General features: G+C 47.3%; 5 protein-coding genes across 5 annotated transcripts in view; 1 reads left to right on the forward strand and 4 right to left on the reverse strand.

Moving 5' to 3' along the window:
* Nucleotides 1-9,756: 9,756 nt before the first annotated feature.
* Nucleotides 9,757-11,481, forward strand: PpBr36_00032 (uncharacterized protein; the record flags this gene model as incomplete). Its single annotated transcript, XM_029887225.1, has 2 exons — nt 9,757-10,419; nt 10,948-11,481. 2 exons carry the CDS (start codon nt 9,757-9,759, stop codon nt 11,479-11,481), a joined length of 1,197 nt encoding a protein of 398 aa, XP_029751048.1.
* On the reverse strand, nt 9,907-11,469 carry PpBr36_00033 (uncharacterized protein; the record flags this gene model as incomplete). Its single annotated transcript, XM_029887226.1, has 2 exons — nt 9,907-10,405; nt 11,027-11,469. The coding sequence occupies 2 exons, from the start codon at nt 11,467-11,469 to the stop codon at nt 9,907-9,909; spliced, it is 942 nt and encodes a 313-aa protein (XP_029751047.1).
* Nucleotides 11,482-14,469: 2,988 nt separating the features above from the next.
* Nucleotides 14,470-14,683, reverse strand: PpBr36_00034 (uncharacterized protein; the record flags this gene model as incomplete). The annotated part of the gene is made up of 2 exons (XM_029887227.1): nt 14,470-14,493; nt 14,573-14,683. 2 exons carry the CDS (start codon nt 14,681-14,683, stop codon nt 14,470-14,472), a joined length of 135 nt encoding a protein of 44 aa, XP_029751054.1.
* Nucleotides 14,684-14,977: 294 nt separating this feature from the next.
* Nucleotides 14,978-16,657, reverse strand: PpBr36_00035 (uncharacterized protein; the record flags this gene model as incomplete). The annotated part of the gene is made up of 1 exon (XM_029887228.1): nt 14,978-16,657. The coding sequence occupies one exon, from the start codon at nt 16,655-16,657 to the stop codon at nt 14,978-14,980; it is 1,680 nt and encodes a 559-aa protein (XP_029751053.1).
* Nucleotides 16,658-17,102: 445 nt separating this feature from the next.
* PpBr36_00036 (uncharacterized protein) overlaps nt 17,103-17,697 on the reverse strand; it is a gene marked incomplete at both ends in the record, with an annotated part of 3,014 nt that continues 2,419 nt past the window's right edge. Inside the window, 2 exons of the mRNA XM_029887229.1 lie at nt 17,103-17,284; nt 17,382-17,654. Coding sequence (XP_029751052.1) covers nt 17,103-17,284; nt 17,382-17,654 — 455 coding nt within the window. The remainder of the gene's footprint in view (nt 17,285-17,381; nt 17,655-17,697) is intronic.

Raw genomic sequence — 17,697 nt, forward strand, 5'->3', positions numbered from 1 at the left:
GAGTCGGGAAAAAGGAAACAAAGGGGTCCCAGAATGCCCAAGACCCGAGGTTCTGTTCCCTATAACCGGTTTGGAGACCCTGAAACATGCCATAGTAGTTAACCACTTGTGCTACGAGTAAAGGGACAAGACCCTGTCTGTCGCCTAGGCCCAGAAATAAGCGGCACGTGGCCGTCCGCGACGGGGATCCTTGTCAATAGAAGGCTCTCATCTCATCCTGGCTGGCATTTCTTATCAACAGACTTTGTTACGATACCTTCAATTTGACATACTCTGCAATGATACCTGGATTGACGGGGGGTTGGTTTTCCCTTCTCTGATTGAGTTTGACCATTATCTTGCCAAGAAAGCCAAGGGAAGTTCCCATACATCTTCGGTCAGTCTTTGCGGACATGCGCCGTTCTGATTGGGACAAGAAAAATCAGACATGAGGGGATATGTAAAAAAAAAAAAAAAAAAAAAAAAAAAAAAAAAAAAACTAGGACCTCTATTACTAATTTACTATTCTGCTTGGCTCGACAGGCCCCGTGTTGGTTGTTGCTTCTATTTTCTGGCGTTGCAACGATGTTGGGGTGTGTGATTTCCCCAGACACCGAAAAGAAGCGAGAGCGACGCGAACGACTCGCCATGGAGGAGAGGGGTAACTAGACAAACAAAAATCTCGGTCGAGATCTTTCTTGTTCACCCCCCCTCGCTGCATTGTGACGTTCATCGCAGCCAGGCATTTGGGGCATTTCAGTTTGTTGACCAGCAGTGGTTTTACCCACGAGGCGACAAACCATCATGACGATATTGGTGGATCAGACGGACCATGTCATGAGCAAAGACACAAATTTCATGGTGGGTTGGGGAGTTGGAGGTCGATTGTCAGGCAAAAAATCTGGTTTCCTGGGCGGCGGCGTCTGTCGTCAATCGGCTCGTCCATTCAGGTTGCAAAAGCTCAAGTAGCGAAAAATGATGCCCTATGTGGGGACGGCCTGGTGGGGTAGCTGCTCTTGGGGTGACGTCGGTGCTGCCAAGGGGGGCTGTGTGCACTACTGCGGGGCAGATTGATCCCAGCGGCTTGGCTGCACCTACCGTACTGTGTTGCGCTGTGCTTTGGAAAACCACCAAAGCCGCGGAGACGATAAGACGAGGTGAGGTTTTGTTGGTTTTTGAGCTTTGTTGCTTCTATTTGCTTCCATGGCCTGGAAAAAGCCAAGACTATCAGCCGCTTCCCGCATAGCAGGAACGGCTGTTCCAGGATTTGTCTATCGAGTTACAAAATCTACCAAAGGAGGTACTTACGATGTAGTTCCTGTATGTCAACCAAAAAAAAAAAAAAAAAAAAAAAAAGTTTCGTTTTGGTTTGCGAGTCTTCCGAAGTCTCGATTCGGTTTACTGTGGTAAGCCATCCCGCAGATCTGGTCGTGGAAGGCTACCCTGATCCCAGCTCGTTCCTTGTTTTGAATCAGCCTCCAATAGCCAAGCTTGGTTCCTTTTACTATTTCCTAATTTGTCTGACATCAACCCACTTCATCTTGTACAGTATCTGCCTCCAGCATGCGGCTCCTCCAATCAAATCCCAAGTCTCACACCAAGATCTTGGTATCACAATCACGCAATATTAAGGCCGACCAGGAACCTAGCGATCCTAAGGCGGTGAGTATTTTGCCAAGCAGATATTGGACCCGGACAAATTCGAAAAATGGATTGTTGTGGGATAACCCCCCTTTGTGGTTTGTTGGCCACTCGGTGAGACTGTTTGCTTGTACACTGGGTTTGACTGTACACTGGGAAAAACTTTTTCTTTTTTTCTTTTTTTCTCTCTTTTCCCTTCTTCTTGGGCTATAGCATATGCCATCTTTTCTGGGACCAAGCATCTTTGTGTCCACTAGAGCGCCACTTTAAAGATTCAGGTGCATGATCTGCAGGCGAATCATAGATTATCTCCGTTCCAATGGGCAACTGCCGTCAGCTTCCGGGTATTCGGACATGCCCAACGGAGGCAGGCAGTCAAATCATTGGAGCGTGCCTTCGGTTCCTACATCGATAGCCGCCCTACCCGTTTGGCTATCTCCGTACTGGTGCTGGATTCCATCCCCAAAGATCGCCACCCTGGAAGAATTGTTCCGCGTTCCACCCCGGGAGGTGACTTGATAAGATGTGAAAATGTTGAGTGGAGTTGTTGCATGTATCTTGATGCTCGTCTTGAATTTGACTTACCATGCGCCAAATAGGGGGCTCGTTCGTGCGATCCAGACCATATACAGCTGTTTCATTTGGCAAAATAATACGGCTGACGCTTTTATTTCATCTTTTTGGGAGGCCCAAGTAGCATATTAAACTCCAGCCCAGAAACCTAGATATTTTGGAGTGTGATGAACAAATAAATATATATATATATATATATATATATATATATGCACCATTGTTCCTCGTCTTTTTTGAGACCTCCAAACCAAACACCATCTCTTGGTAAGCACCCGTCTGGAACCTAAGATTGAACAAGTCATAGTCCGCCTCACGAGCTTCGAAGAAACAGGATTCAAGACATTTCCGTACAATATGTTCATATCTCTCCCCGAGCCTAGGCTTCCTTTCGGCAACCTGGTAAATCCAGGATAGATCATCCTCATTGATGGGCTCCCACCTGTCCATCTCAGCAGCTGCATACTTCCCTAATCATTTCGAAATCTAGAGTCTACGGGAGCTCCTCACCAAGGAAGCCTTTGAGCCTTCTTACAAGCCGGGTTCGTTGATTGAGCGAGGCGGTAGAACATTCCTGGGGTGATAGCGCCCTTTGAATCAGGCCTTGAATGATGTCCAAGTCGACACAAAGGGTCCGCATATACTGTTTCAGAGAAGATCCTATCCCGGTGAGCATTGAGAGCAGGGAGAGGTTGCGCATTCTCCAGGTATCCTTGATCCACGGGGTGCCGCGGAACTTGTGAAGGGGCGGTGGCGATGTTTCTCGCCAGCTTAAGCTGGTTCATCTTACTAAAAGTTTGACTTGGGTTCGTATTCAAAAGCTTCTGGATGCGAGACGAAGTTCCTTGCAAGGTTGCTCATGCGACAATAGTAAGAACTGTGAATAGGGAAGGAGCTGTGATTGTGTGCGGCCGTTGGGACAGAGTGCCAAGAGCTTCGAACGGCTGCTGGCTTGCCTCATGCCTAGATCTGGGGCTGCGGCAGCACTCTTGGCGTAGACGGGTGCATAGCTCAACGATTGAGCATTTGCTTGGTGTTCGCTACCTGGCTGGGCTTGTGTCATCGCTTTGACTCCCACCGGAAAGTGCAGAGCACTCTCTGGAAACTGACTTCTATTTTACCTTCTTTCTCCGAGGTTGGTCCTGGCCTGAGCCGCTACTTTCAAGCATACTATGTTTCGACAGACTTGGCCCTGATGCCAAGCGATTTGTTACTGTGTTGTAGAATATAAATGGTTTCAAGCCGTCCGTAATAATGTTAACAAAAGCACACTTGTGGTTCTTGCCTATGGGGTTACTTGCTCATCATCAGGAAGGCAGGGACAGAAAAGCGTTATTGTAGATCGGACTTGGCTGTTATGCTACGAAGTAACAATGGCAAGCTCGGCCTGGAGCGTCATCTCATTTCCGATAGCATCGATGGTGTGCGTGTAAACGCAGAGCTTGGTGGGAAAGTGAGCATCTTTCGTTCCTCTTGTGATTCGCTCATACGATGGGAAGATTTCAAGATTATGGACGGTTGGTTGCATGCTTGTGCTATAGCCAAAATCTCGCAAGGGGCTTCAGCCTTTGGCGGAAGCTGCAAGTCTGCTGCCTGGATCAAATTGTCCAATACAGACTGTCATTCATTCACAGGCTTAGTGGATTTGGATTCTCCACAAACAAACGCAATGTCTTCAGAAAAGTCTTCCAGGCACGCTCTTATATCCTTGATGTGAGCTTATTCAACCTGGCAAACGCAAGTATCCAGCCAGTACAAGATTATACCGGGCGAGTGGGGACTTTGTCAGGCTCAAACCGCTCCCCAACTTTGAGGGAAGAGCCCACTTCGGAACAGGTGTTGCAGAAAGGCTTCATGCATGTATTATAACCATTGTCACAAGACTATACCTTTCCCAATATACAGTTTACAGCTTTCGCATTTTGGTATTAAAAATAAGCATAGTTATATAAGTATATATATCAAAGTTTTGCTGGTTTTGGGTATATATTAAATATTGGTTAACACCTTAGGATAGAAATGTCTAAATTTGGAAAAAAAGTGCACCCCTTATAACTCCCTTGTATCCCGTTACACCAAGTCTCTTTCAGCTCCTACTTACATATAATTACGTTTACATTTTCAATTTAAATATGAAGTTTCACACTGCGATGTTATAATAGGTAGATCCTTGTTAAACTTGATTATATTTTGGTTTTTATTTGGTAAAATCTTGGACTGATTTTGATATTTCTGTTTGAAAACATAGAGTTTTAATGGGTTTCCGGGATCTTTGCGTTATTCTTAAACAGGTGCTCTACGGTATAATGTTACGACCAAAGATTTGGGCCGGTACAAGGGAAACCAGGTGGGGTTGCAGCCCTCCTGAGGAAAGTATTTTTTAAAAAAAAAACACCAACCAGCAGGAATAGGATTGAATAAAAACGGTGTCATGAAATTCCACGTATTTACCCATAGCTAATTCCTAGGATCGCGGAATAAACGAGTCAATCCATGAAATACAATTGTTGAAATTATAGAATAACTATAACATTGTCAGTTTAAAGATACAATTTATGTGGGCAAACGTTTATTGTTATATAAGTAAATACATTTCTTATATTGTTGCACAGAAATTGAATTTCAGTCAACTCCAATTACAACTATTAAAAACCCCAGTTACACATTCAACATTTCATTATTTTAACCCATTATAAGTTTGTTGCAAGTGGAGGGTTGGACTGCTATTAGAGAAGCCAGGTGAAACTCCACCTCTTTTAATAACACTCGCCGAAAAATAGCACCGTGGTCAGACTAAAACCTTAGAAAACGAGATTACGTAGCTTGACGGGACCCCCAAAGCTGTAATATATACATAATTATTAAAATATAGAATTATATAACAAGCATTATACATAGTATATATTATAAATGGTATTTAACACCGCCATACGGGCGTATAATGGTCTAGAGTGATAAGTTAGCCTGATACATCGTTAATTATAATAGCGAATATATATTCAAAAAAAACTTCGAATACGAGAATCAAATTTACTTACTTTGTACCTCCTCTGGTAGAAAATAACTTTCCCTGCGAATGTACTTTACATTTACTATAAACTTCCCAAGAATCCGCTTCTTGCGCCATTAAAATATCGATTAAATGGCGCTATAATAAAGTTAACAATTAAAGTAAAAGCTAGTGGGGCTAATACGTTACTAGCGGTACAAATGTAAAATTTGAAAATAACAAATAACCCTTGATAGCAAATCTTTCGACGTTATGATTGTTGTAGGTATCGCATTTAATCTAAAATAAACTAATTCCAAACCGTTTTACTAAACGAGTTAAAATAGGTAGGGGTATTGGTTTTCGACGGTTGCAAAAACAAAATGTGGGCAGTATTACTCGCTTTATTTCGAAGGAAAATATGGAATAGAAATGGTTACATAATTGCAGTTAATATATCGAGCAAGTCTTTTTGATAATAAAATATAGTGTAACAAAAACTAAGCGGTTTTAATTGGGTGCTTGGTGTTTTTTATAACTGGGGTGAAATTTTAATTAGCTTTGAACAATTGTTAAAATTAATTGAAATTTGATTGCTGTTGAACAATGTGAAAGTGGGTTTATTTTTATCATAATAAACTTATTTTGAATAGATTTTAGCCCAAATTTTATTTTCTTTATTTTATCAAATTAACGAAGTCCCATTTTTCAATTCGCAATAACTTCAAAAACCACTGAGACTATTTCCTTGGCGGTTACGTGAGATTACTTGATCACTTCCTTAGGTAATCTTAATCCTGCCGGCCGTATTCCCTTGAGGCGATTGTCGTTAGGAGAGGTGCGATGCCCCCTGGTCTCCCTGGTACCGGCCCAACCCTGGTCGTAATAAAAATGCGAAGTTACCAATGTTATTGCTCCATATGTAATTTTTTTTAAATGTTATGTTCAATTTTAAATCTCTGATTTTTGATAAACGAGCGAAGGCGAGAAAAATTTTGCTTAAACGAATGAACGCGAAATACATTTTCGCCTTAATCAATAGCTAAGCGTAGCGAAAGTTGCCCCTTGTTGAAAGGTCTTCAAACAAGTTAATGCTTTAAACAATATAGCTGGGTGGGGGCACATATCCAAGCACACGCCAACCGCTTGGTAGCTCGTCGCATTTGGCATCTGTGCAATCAGAACCTCTAGCCCGGCATCTAAATTTTTGTCCCCGCCATTTCTTTGTCTCATAACGTCCTTCTGTACTTTGCCCCACGAGTATGGGGTTATTTTCACTGTCGTAAATTTTCCAATTGCACCTGTCGCCATGGACGGTGACAGCGTATGCCAAAAATGTAATAGCGGCGGTGGCGATAAACGAAAGCTTCATTGTTAAAAATAAGAATTTGGAATTTGGCCGGTAAAAGTCGGGATAAAATGGACAAGGTGTACGAAATGTAGATTGGAATGAAAAAAAGCTTGGAAAACGGTTTGTGGTGTGGAGATGAATGTGAGTGTTGTAACTGTGCACTTAGTGAGAGCTTTTCAACGGCTTTTATACATTGAATGACTGAACAGATTTAAAGACTTACGAATGAAGATTAGATAATCTAACCCGAGTCGTTTCCTAATAGTTTATTTATATGTTTTAATTTATTCGCAGAACCAAGTTTATCGAATGCATAATACACAGCCGCTTGCACATTGAAAACAGAATGTGGTTAATGCATATGTGGATTAGGGTTGCAAATCGGTTGCATGAGTAGTGCGCAGTCGCAGCATGTGTGCATACCAATATTCCATAAAAAGCACTGTTGGAACCATTATTTCAGCACGTCTACCAGCCTGCTAGAAGGCGCAATTACACCATGGTACTAAGGGAACCTGCTAAAGGGATTTATAAACTCCGGATTGGATTAACGCCTAACACGTTAAAGCTTCCGACCTATACGTGCCCGTAGGAGGGGGAAAAGGGAAAAGGAAAAGTTATGAGATTTGGACCCTCAGCTGGTCAAACCCTAAGTTTGACCCCTGACCAACGATCTAGTCGGGTACCACCTTTTACCCGCCTAGCGTTTAGTTTAACAGCTTCGTTTGTTTCCTTTCCTTTCTTTTCGATAGAATTTTGCTCCATAAATACTAACAGTTTGATCTCCCTGCTACGCTAAGCTTGGCCGTAGTAAGAGTTGCATGGATCGAAAAAGCGTCATAACTTGTTTTCGAATGATTGTCATTATGCACTAAACTAAGTAGGAGCAATAATTAAGAAAAGATTTCGTAAATCGGAATCACCAAGTAAATAAATCTATAATATAAACTATAATTATAACCATATAATGCGTTTTATTATTTGAATTCCAAAGTGGTAAAAATATGAAGATATAATGCTATATAAAATTAAATGGCATAATTCTAAGAACAAATTTTAATTTTAAAAAACCTGCTTGTTTACATTACTCTGTCAAAAGTCCACCCGGAAAAGCGCCGGAAATGTAAAATACAAGGGCTTTGTAGCTTGTATTTCCACGAAAAGGGATTCCCTTTAAAAAAAATACCCCTGCTTATATACATTTGTTACCAATATCGCTGGTAAACCGTAGGGCGTCTATATAGCCCGCGTTTGTTGCTAAACCGTGGGCGAGACCAATTCTCAAAATCCGGCGTTTTTCCTCCGCGGCACCGCGCCTTTGAGCACAGCCGCTTATTTAGGCACCGTCGTAAGCTGCTGGCTTCCAGGATTAAGCCCCTGGCTGAGCGCGATACATATTACCTTTGAAATGGAAGCAGCAGCTACGTTATACAAATATAATTCTGGCCGGCGATAATTTATTTAGGCCCGGCTCAAGCTAGACACGGTCGCTGATTCGAACGGTTTTGTACTTCAACGCAATATCCAGTCAACTAATTACGCCCTACATGTAACGCTGTTATTATTAACTATTCAAGTGGCACTACCTTTCAACTGTTTTTACGGGGTATTGTTTACTTTTCCTCCAATATAGCTGCTCTTACCTGGCTCTCAAACTTTCCGGTCTTTACCAACACAGTTTTAGCCGACTAGACTTTTGTTAACCAGACACTTATAGAGTTGCCAAGGAAGCTCGGCGACATTCCAAAGCCAATCGAGCAGCGGGGTAAAGAGTTCCGAACCATGTTTAAGACGGACGAATGGTGGAGGACAAAGTCCAACCATGATAAATTCTAAAATGAAGAGATGCGGCGTGGATTACAAATTTAATCCAGAGCCTGGTGTTTGTGCGGGCGGATTCGGCGGCATTGACACTGCAGGAAGCTCCCGTAAAATTATGTATATACAACCTATACTTTGAAAACTCGTTTCAAACGGCGTTTTCCTGCGGTGCAACAAAATTGCTGCTCTGCATTGGAGATATTATATTTTCTGGCAAGTCGAATCCTACAATCAAATACCGTATGGGTTTCCAATGTCCAAGTATAATGTTAGGGAGGTCCCCAGGCTTAATTTACCGCTATTTGGGTTTCTCTATTCCCTTAACCAATAACTGCCTTTCACAAGCTATAGCACTCGTACCTACATGTTAAACTCGCCATGAAGGCTTCATTGTAAAATCAATACTTAAATACTGTATCGAACGTCTGAAAGGCAAAAGGCGCCCTTTATAGCTACCCAGCGCGGTGACTATTTAAAAAGCAGTTTAGCAAAGTCCAACTCCTACAGCCTGACCAATTTTAATCCGGATAAGAATGATATTACTCAAGTAGCGGTTAATAATACGCCAATTCAGGGAAATATTAGCCGTGTATGTTTCTTGCCAGTTTCAATTACTACGGGTTTTGATATATCAGATTCTTGGAAATAATTTCAAACAAAAAGGTAAAAATGGATACGGGGTAATATATTTCATAAACGTCATTCCATTTCCATTTCATGTTTTGAATATAATTGCAATTTTACTACATTTCAACAAAAAGATTTATTTATATTAATACGTAGAATACATGTTTTACCGGTTTTACCACGGGGGCCCAAGGGTTGCCAAAAAAAACCCCGCGTTCAATTTTGGGCCGGGCGCGCGCCCCTACGGGTGGGGTTTGGCATACTTTGCTCCAGGGATTCCTCTGGGATTTCAACGGGAGGATACCGCTTTTTTTATGTGAAAACAAATTAGATAAGACAAACGCTGCTGGATTAACAACTAAACAAGGGTAAGTATCAGTGACATTCAGTAAAAAGCCTTTGAGCATCCCGTCATTAATAGCATCCCGTTATTAAATAAATAGTACCTAAACCAGGGTAAATCACGTCAAAGAGGCGAAATTGAGGTGTAGATAGGCTCCGTCGCATGTTTTTAGTTTTAAATGCCGAAATTCGTGGCTTAGTCTAGAGCGTCCAATTACAAGAGGGTTGTTGCATTTTCAAAAGGTAGTGGTGTCCCTTGGCCCTTTACAGTACTGACTCGTTTTCACATTCGCCTTTTTCAAGTTCTGGAACATTTGCATTTTGCAACATGTTACTTTTCTTTTGGCTTTTTACCTGCACCTTAGTTGAGCTTATAATGCTGGCAACCTTATTCTTGTTTCATTTTGTAACAAGTTTAATCAACCCAGGGAAAGAAATGGTCTGCTCCTCCGCCCTCTTCAGCTGCACCCTTGTATCTTCGCTGTTGGGCGCTGCCACAGCGGTCGGTGAACCAAGAGCCCCAGGCGGCGAGACATCAAACATAGCGACCGTGAGGACACAACGAGGCCCAGAGGTGGCCATACACCTAACAGTCCCACGCATGCTCTACCTCGGCGACATCCGCCGACCAGGTGATGTTTTGAACGCGGGTGGTCTTCGTTCCTCGGGAAGGGGCAAACAAGATATTCCAGTCACGGCTAATTTCTGGGAGGCCCAGGAAAAGGCCATGCAGCTGATCGGCATCGCTAACGAGGCGGCGGTTCAGAGTGCCAAAGAGCCGCGGGCTGGGATGCAGCTGTTCAGTAAACCACCGCGGCAGACGGTGGATTTTGGTTACATTTATCATGTCGATACGACCGGCATTGAGGAGATGTTCGTCCGCGACACACCGCGCGATGCAGTCTCCAGGACTAAACCTGGCGACGTCTTCTTCCAGTCGGATCCCAGAGAGCAGTTCAAGGCGACGGCCCCAATCCCCAAGTCGCATATCGCAGGATGGTATCTGGTCTTGCCGGACGGGCGAACTGTTTACTATGAGAATGATGACGGACAGGCAGTCACTGCGCCACGAAGGGGAGCCTTGGCTGGCTTGAAGGGGGTATGATGGATTTTATTGTGAAGGGCCTTGAATCGTTTCTACTATTTTGTACTTTCTCGATTGAGGTCCCCTGAAATCTGCTTCTCCGCCGCGCCTAGGCAGCTCATGGCCTATTCACCTCCTTCTGAACCTACACCACCGGGCTCTGGTAGCTTTCATTGAACAACATCTCTCCAACTCTTGCAATAATACCGACAGTCGCACCAAGCGGGCTGCGCCTCCAAATCCAGAAAAAAGTTATCCGGCGCTGAGTCAGGGCATAAACCGTCAACCCGGGCCCTTATGCATGGTAATGATAAGGGCCGGCTTGGCCGGGGCCAGGATCCATAACACGCAAGGTTGGCTAATGGTCAAAGATGACATATACAGAAAGCACTTTCGTCTGGAGCCGAGTCGGATTTTGTACTGGCTTAAAGGCACGGCACGAAAAGGCTGGATGAATTTGTGCGGTTTATCAACTCAAAGTACTTTTTTTCTTTTCTTTTTTTTTTCAGCTGAATGACAAGGTCATGCTTCTAGCTGTTGCAGGCACCACCTCACTCGTATTTCGTTTCGCCCGGGTACAGAAATTGGTCTCTAAGCCAGAACCAGGATATCCCAGACACACAAGGGCCCAACAATGTTCTGCACGTTGATCACCTCGGCTCCATCGCTGCGGAGAAAGGTTCCCGGAACGCTGATGGATTCTATGCCGTTGTTGCCGCTGGCCTGAGTGACGAGTCGAAACATGGCATGGTCCGACGGGCCCGGGTGGATGTTTTGGGTGTATTGGCAGTTGACGGTGCCGGTTCCCATCTCGCCCTTGGGCATCTTCAGGACCGCGGCGCCTTCGAACCTCAAGAAGACGCCCGGGCTGTTGGGCGCGCGGATCGACCACACGTTGTCACCCCACTTCTCGAGATAGAGCGTTTCGTTGACGCCGATCTGCGCGGAGAGAGAGACTTTGCCAGCTCCGGTAGCCGAGGGGGATGTCACTCCCCGGCCGTCAATGCTCAGGTACTTGCCCGACTTGCTGTGCTTGATGGCACATTTGATGGTGACGAAAGACATGATTGTGATTGAAGGCTTTTTTTTTTGAAAGTTTGATGACTGAGATGATGCGATATATCGATAGGCAGTAGAGTCTGTTTGATCTGACTTGAAGTTTGTTGCGAGTAGGGGCATATCATGTGGTTTATATAGAAAAAAGAAAATAAAAGAAAATACAAGAATACCTGCTCTATCATAGAGGCAGTCCAACTTTTCATACTAAGTTAGAAAACTAATTAACAAATAAATAATGGTAATATTACTTTGCAGCGTTAAAGTTAGTAGGCCAGCTCTGCGCACTGCAGACACAAATGAAGCTCAACCATGCATGTTCACTTGCTTTTGACTGCATATCGCACAGGCGTGCGGCCCGTTATATCCCTTCTTGGCTGCGCTTTACCGTTTGACAGATCACCTGGGCAGCGACTCGAATACAGATCACCTCAAGAATCTCACACCGCTCTTTTTTTGCGTCTTGGCATTGCACCCCTTTTGCGATCAGAGAGTTGTTGAGAAGCGCAGCGTGCAGAATGTGGATGTTGCCGTATTAACCGTAACAGAATGGCAAAAATAAGTAGTGGTTGCGTCGAGAGATGGCCTAGAACCACTTTGAAAACGCATGCAGGCGTTCACCCACACATACACAACCACACAATTTGGCATGGCGGCGAGAAAACGCAAAGTTCTTGTGGAAGCTGCCTCTGAAAGTCGACCTTGACCTGATGAACATTGCACTTGTCATACTTATTTTTTTTTTCCTTGCCTCTTTTGTCAAAGGGAGTTCACTAACGTCATACCAGATTCCTGTTCAATTGCTTCTCTTAGACTTTGGCAGAGTGTAACGGAGGATAACAGAGGCACTCGTACAACGGACGTTGCAATTCCACGTCTTTGCTGCCCACTGGAAAATTTGCTTATGAGTACAAGATACAGTTTATTTTGGGGCTAGAGTGGTTGTTTCTGTCACATGCGCCTGGATCTTGCCAAACGATGCAACTCTGGAAAGAAAAGAGAAAAGAAAAGTAACGAAAACCAAAATTAACCTTGGATAAGCAATACGGACGCACCTCAGGACAGCTTATTCGCTGAGGAGAGTATTAAATGCAGGGCGGCAAGGTCCATTCGGGCCCCCTGAGCATCCCGAGATCGCAATAGGGATGCCGGACCTGTGGTCCACAGCTTACCGCGTCACGGACCGTTATGGGCCTCTCCTGTTGATCACACCAACCAGAGGCCCACGTCCTTTAGCAGCTGTATATGCAGATAGAAAACGGATCCTTTTGGATATCGAGTGCGATGATACTTGTAGCTGTGGATTCCCAGGACGGCTTTTGCAGTGTCACGAAACCGAATAGATTGAATGCGTGGGGGGCAGCATGAACTGGCCATTAACATATGAGCTGCAGATGGTAGCGTCCTGAGAGCCTGTTCACCATCGCGATCAACTAATGCAATGCAAAATTCAGGAGGCCCTCGATCAGCGGGGTCGGAAATAACGGTGCTATCGAATTGGCTGGTCCTGGCCTTGGGGGGGTTTTTGGTGGCGTTGCTTGTGATGATGAGCTTTGTTTGGGTGGCGAATCATAAAGGACGGGGACGGCATCTGCGATAGACATCTTGGCATCGCAGGCTGCAAGAAGCAATTGCTCGAGATTGATTGGCAAGGCAGCGTCTGATATGAAAACTATACTGGGCTCGCAAAAAAAAAATATAAAAAAATAAATTCACTTTCCGACGATCATAAGGGAAAGACTCTTTTGGTTGGAATGATAATCTTGCTGCAATGCACCTCGCTTCGCGAGCTTGGCAGCATATCGGCTGCTTCCAGACCAGGCCATGTCCAGCAACCGGGTTATTATCTTAATCTGCCACGATTTCCTGCATGATTACCTGAGCTAATTGAAAATGGACTTCCTTTTGGAAAGCCACCCATTCACGAGATTCAAATCGGCATGGCATCGTTGGTGAGCGACCAGCAGATGGCTAGTGGCAAGCGTAGAGAGGGTCGGGCTGCCCTGGCCTTGGCAGCTGTATGTAGTTACTCGTGAGTATGACCAAGTGCTCTTTACGCAGCCCCTTTAGCAGCCTAAATTGGACAGCACATTGATCTTATGCATGCATGTCCTGTGGTATTGGTGATTGTGTCATGGGACGCGGTATAGGTTGTCGATCTAAAGAGGTTAGAATCCTAGGCTCCAAAGTCAAGCAAAGGATGAATGAAGGTTGCGGCACTGCAGGAAGAGGAAGGCTGACCCAGCTGCCTTATACTCTTAACCCGCCCAGGCATCATCAAAAGGCCTATTTGGAAAGAAAAAGACATAGGTTAGATGATGCATCATGCAAATGAGAGTTGCTTTCGATGATGCAGGCGAGGCAGCGCAAGTGACTTGTCCGCAAGAAAGATGATTACATTCAGCATCCACGGCCTCCTTGCTCTCGTCTCCGAAATCAGATCTTCATCTTTCCCTCCCAACAGAAAAACACTGTCAACGCCAGAAGCACTGCAATGAACCAGTCAGTCTCGGCAAGACTGTTGCGCGAAAACTAACCATACATTGGTTCTAATGGGTGCTGAATTGGTTGCTCCAGATGTCATGCTTGATTTTGCATTTGTTTTCCCCAACGTGGACTGTATAGCCTTTGTTATCCTCGCAACCCTTGATGCACTTTTGTGTCTGTTGCGGTCTGTTTGGTAACTGGAAGAACTGCCTTGATTTGGAAAGACCTAACCTGTCGTTTTATTTCTTTGTCCTTTTCTTTCTTTAGATGCTTGAGTAATAGAGAGAGAGAGAGAGAGAGAGAGAGAGAGAGAGAGAGAGAGAGAAAAGTCAACAAGCTCGTTTTACTAGCATTTACCATCACCTGGCCCCAGCCGGCGGTGCAGCCGCGTATCGTCGTCAATCGGCAGTAGTGGAGAAAAAGTGGACAAATGTTTACGTTAATTCAAGTTTCACGTTCAACAGCCTCTTTTTCACTCTATGCTCGGAAATCCATACTACGTTTGAGTCTTGACTTTTCTAGTCAGGCCGCCGAGCGGTTCAAAGTCTAAACCATCATTAGCAACCTATGTGTGCCGCGTCAAACAACCCCAAAAGACAAGCAAAACAAGGCGGATGACACTTACACGACCGACGGTTGCCTTTTGGCGTGCCAGAAAGAACAAGCCGAGCACTATGAGGCCGACGGCGACGACGGGAACCAGAACGCCGATGAGGATGGCCTCTGAGTCTCCCATTTTGGCAATGCTTTACGATTGTAGATGTGTACAGGTTTTCTGCAAGGGCGTGTTTTCTTTTAACTTGGGAATACTGGATTTTGTGCCCTAATGGCAGATTCTGCAAGAGCCATTCTTTTGAGCGGGGGTTCTTTTATACGGCTTTTGGTTGCCGACAGTGTCAGCAGTAATGTGACCAGATGTGATGCGGCGGGTTGTGTGAGTGAGTTCATGTCGGTGAATGATGCACTTGATTTAGAAATTCACCGGCGACAGGTACCCCTTCGATGCAGTCTCTCATCTCTCGACTACTTTTCAAACAAACTCAAACTTCACATGCTCCCAGCTGTGCCTTCGTTTTATCTCCACCCGGCCACCATCGCCTCCTTTGGCCGGCTTCGCACTCACCTCGAATATCCTCGCTGGCCGCATTTTGACATTGTCTTGCTTCAAGCCCACAATGTCAAAGCCAATCACCAGCGCGGCAACGAACCCCAAGATCTCCTCGTTGGCAAAGTTCCGCCCGGGACAGAGGTACGGCCCGCCGCCAAAGGGCACGTAGCCCAGCCCGCCCTTTGTCGACCTGATCTTGTGCTTGGACTGCGCCGCGAACCGATGCGGGTCGAACTCCTCCACGCCGCCGCCGCTGCCGTCGCTGCAAGACTCGGGCGCTGCTGCCGCTGCTGCCGACGACCAGAACGACGGCGCCCGATGCGTGATGCCGGCCGGCATGATGACCTGCACGCCCTTCTTGAGCAGGTACGCCCTCCCGTCTGGGCTCTGGTCCGCGGGGATTTCAATGTCGGCGTGCGTCGACCGCCAGCCTATCCACTGGCTCGACAGCCTCAGGGCCTCGCGGACGCAGTTGGCCAGCAGCGGGCAGCTGTGCTCCAGATCGGCCGTCTTTATGCGGACGAGCAGCTTTGCGTCTCGGACGCCGTCCTGCTGCTCCAGCACATGCAGCACTCCTTCCAGCTCCGCCCTCAACTCCGCCACCAGCCCCGGGCGGAGGTAGACGTTGGCCACGGTCCAGAACAGCGACGGGACGGTGTTGCTGGTGGCGCCGTGCATGGTGGTGATCTCGTGCGGGGCGAACTGGGCCGCGCTCAGCCCGGCCTCCCTCAGCAGGGCGGCGCGCTTCTGCACCACGTCGGCCGCGCCGTGCACCTCGTCCCCGGCGGCGTAGTAGTCCACCAGCGCCGCGTGCACCCTGTCCCGGGCCCGACAGCCCGCCGGCGCCAGGGCGCGCGCCACGGCCGAGGTGGGCGACAGCAGCAGCGTGCCGAGGCAGCGCTCAAAGGTCCACTGGTCGCGTATCAGCCCGGGCCCGCGCGTTCGGTAGGGGTTGCGGCGGCCGAAGAAGGCCTCGGCGGTCGCCATGCTCGCGAGGTCGCGCAGCCAGACGTACAGGCCCTGCGGCGTGGGGGTGGCGCGGGGCAGGGCGTTGAGCCGGGAGGCGAGGTAGGCGAAGGCGCGCCGCTCCATGCTGCGCATCGCGTCGCCGCCCAGCATGCTGCCCGCGGCCTGCATGTAGCGGCGCGAGACGTCCGGGCGGTCGAGCACCGCCATGACGCGCCGGTCGACGCCGAAGCCGGCCGGGACCGCCGCCGCCGGGTACGCGTCGTACTCGACGGCGCGGGACCGCACCACCGCGTGCTGCAGGTCCGGGTGGAACACGGCGTAGCACTTGACGGGGCCCAGGAAGAAGGTCGCGACGGGCTTGGTCGGGTGCGAGGCCCAGACGCGCTGGGCGTAGCCCGTGTGGCTGGTCAGCGCGCCGACGAGGTGCCCGATGTAGGGGATTCTGGGTCGGATCAGCGGCGGTTCGCGCGGGTCGAGCCCCGGGTTGCGGGAGGCGAGGTGTTGGAGCAGGAGGGTTGTGGCGAGGACGACCAGAGCGCTGGTGAGCAGGGCGATCTGGGCGGTTGCGAGCAGGTTGGGATCGAAGCCCGAGTGACCGGACACGGCGGTGGTTGTGACGGTGTTTGTTGCCATTTTCGTTTGCGTTGTGTGTCACTAACTATGCATGCAGGGCAAGCTGAGGTTTGATGGCGACTCGAACTGTAGGCATGTCTTTTTATGGGTTAGTTGGCTCGAGGTCTGATGTGGGTTGTATCTAGTAGACTAGAACCAACTGTGTTGGCTAGTCACGGAGAAGAGTGCTATTCCATCCCTAGGATTTCCCAGGTTAGTCAGACAGGCACAGGAATGGGTCGCCGTCACATCAAGACCCTGGCGGTGTGTTGGTATTGTTGTCCGCTTGATATTGTTCTTGTCACACTGGTGCGTGATATAACCGTACAACAACCAAAAAGAGTATGACATCCCTTGAGCCCTCATTAAAACAAAAGAAACAAGCTGCCGTCCTGATCAGCAACAAGCATGACAGATTCTTGGCACGTCGACATGTGACTGTTTTGTGCCGTGATCAAAGCCCTGTTCACCTCCTACTGCCATCATGACTATCCATCCTCTCGGAATGCCTCAGCGCACGCTTCGCCTCGTCTCCCTGGTGCAGATCTTTGAGATAACTCTTAAAGTCGCGCGAGAGCTCCACGACCGACCTGAGATGGTCGTGCTTGACCACGATCCTGCCCTCGGCATCCAGATCCGACTCGAACTCTGCAAGGGAAACGGCGGTTTGAAATGCTAGAAACACGAATCAGTTGGCCTCATTTCTTTTCCGCAGGCTGTCTCTCTCCCTCTCTCTCCAACTCACCATTTCGTATCTCCCGCCCGTTCCACTCCAGCTCCCGAATCTCCCTGCCCTCAATGTACTCCTGGGCGTTGAGGTTGAGACGTATGGTGTCACCGCGGTCACGCTCGAGCTTGGAGATGAAGGTCCGCCAGACCTTTTGGCGCTCCTCGTCCTTGAAGGGTGGGTAGCGCAGCTGTACGTGGATGCGCGAGATGAAGGCGTCGTCAAACGAGCCTACGCGGTTGGTGGTGAGAAATAGAATGCCGCGGTAGAACTCGAGGGCGCGGAGGAAACCTTGATGTCGTGGCCGCTTTTGTGTAAGAAACGAAAACAGCTT

The sequence above is a fragment of the Pyricularia pennisetigena genome, chromosome 2 (assembly GCF_004337985.1).
Source record: "Pyricularia pennisetigena strain Br36 chromosome 2, whole genome shotgun sequence".
Taxonomy (NCBI): Eukaryota; Fungi; Ascomycota; class Sordariomycetes; order Magnaporthales; family Pyriculariaceae; genus Pyricularia; species Pyricularia pennisetigena.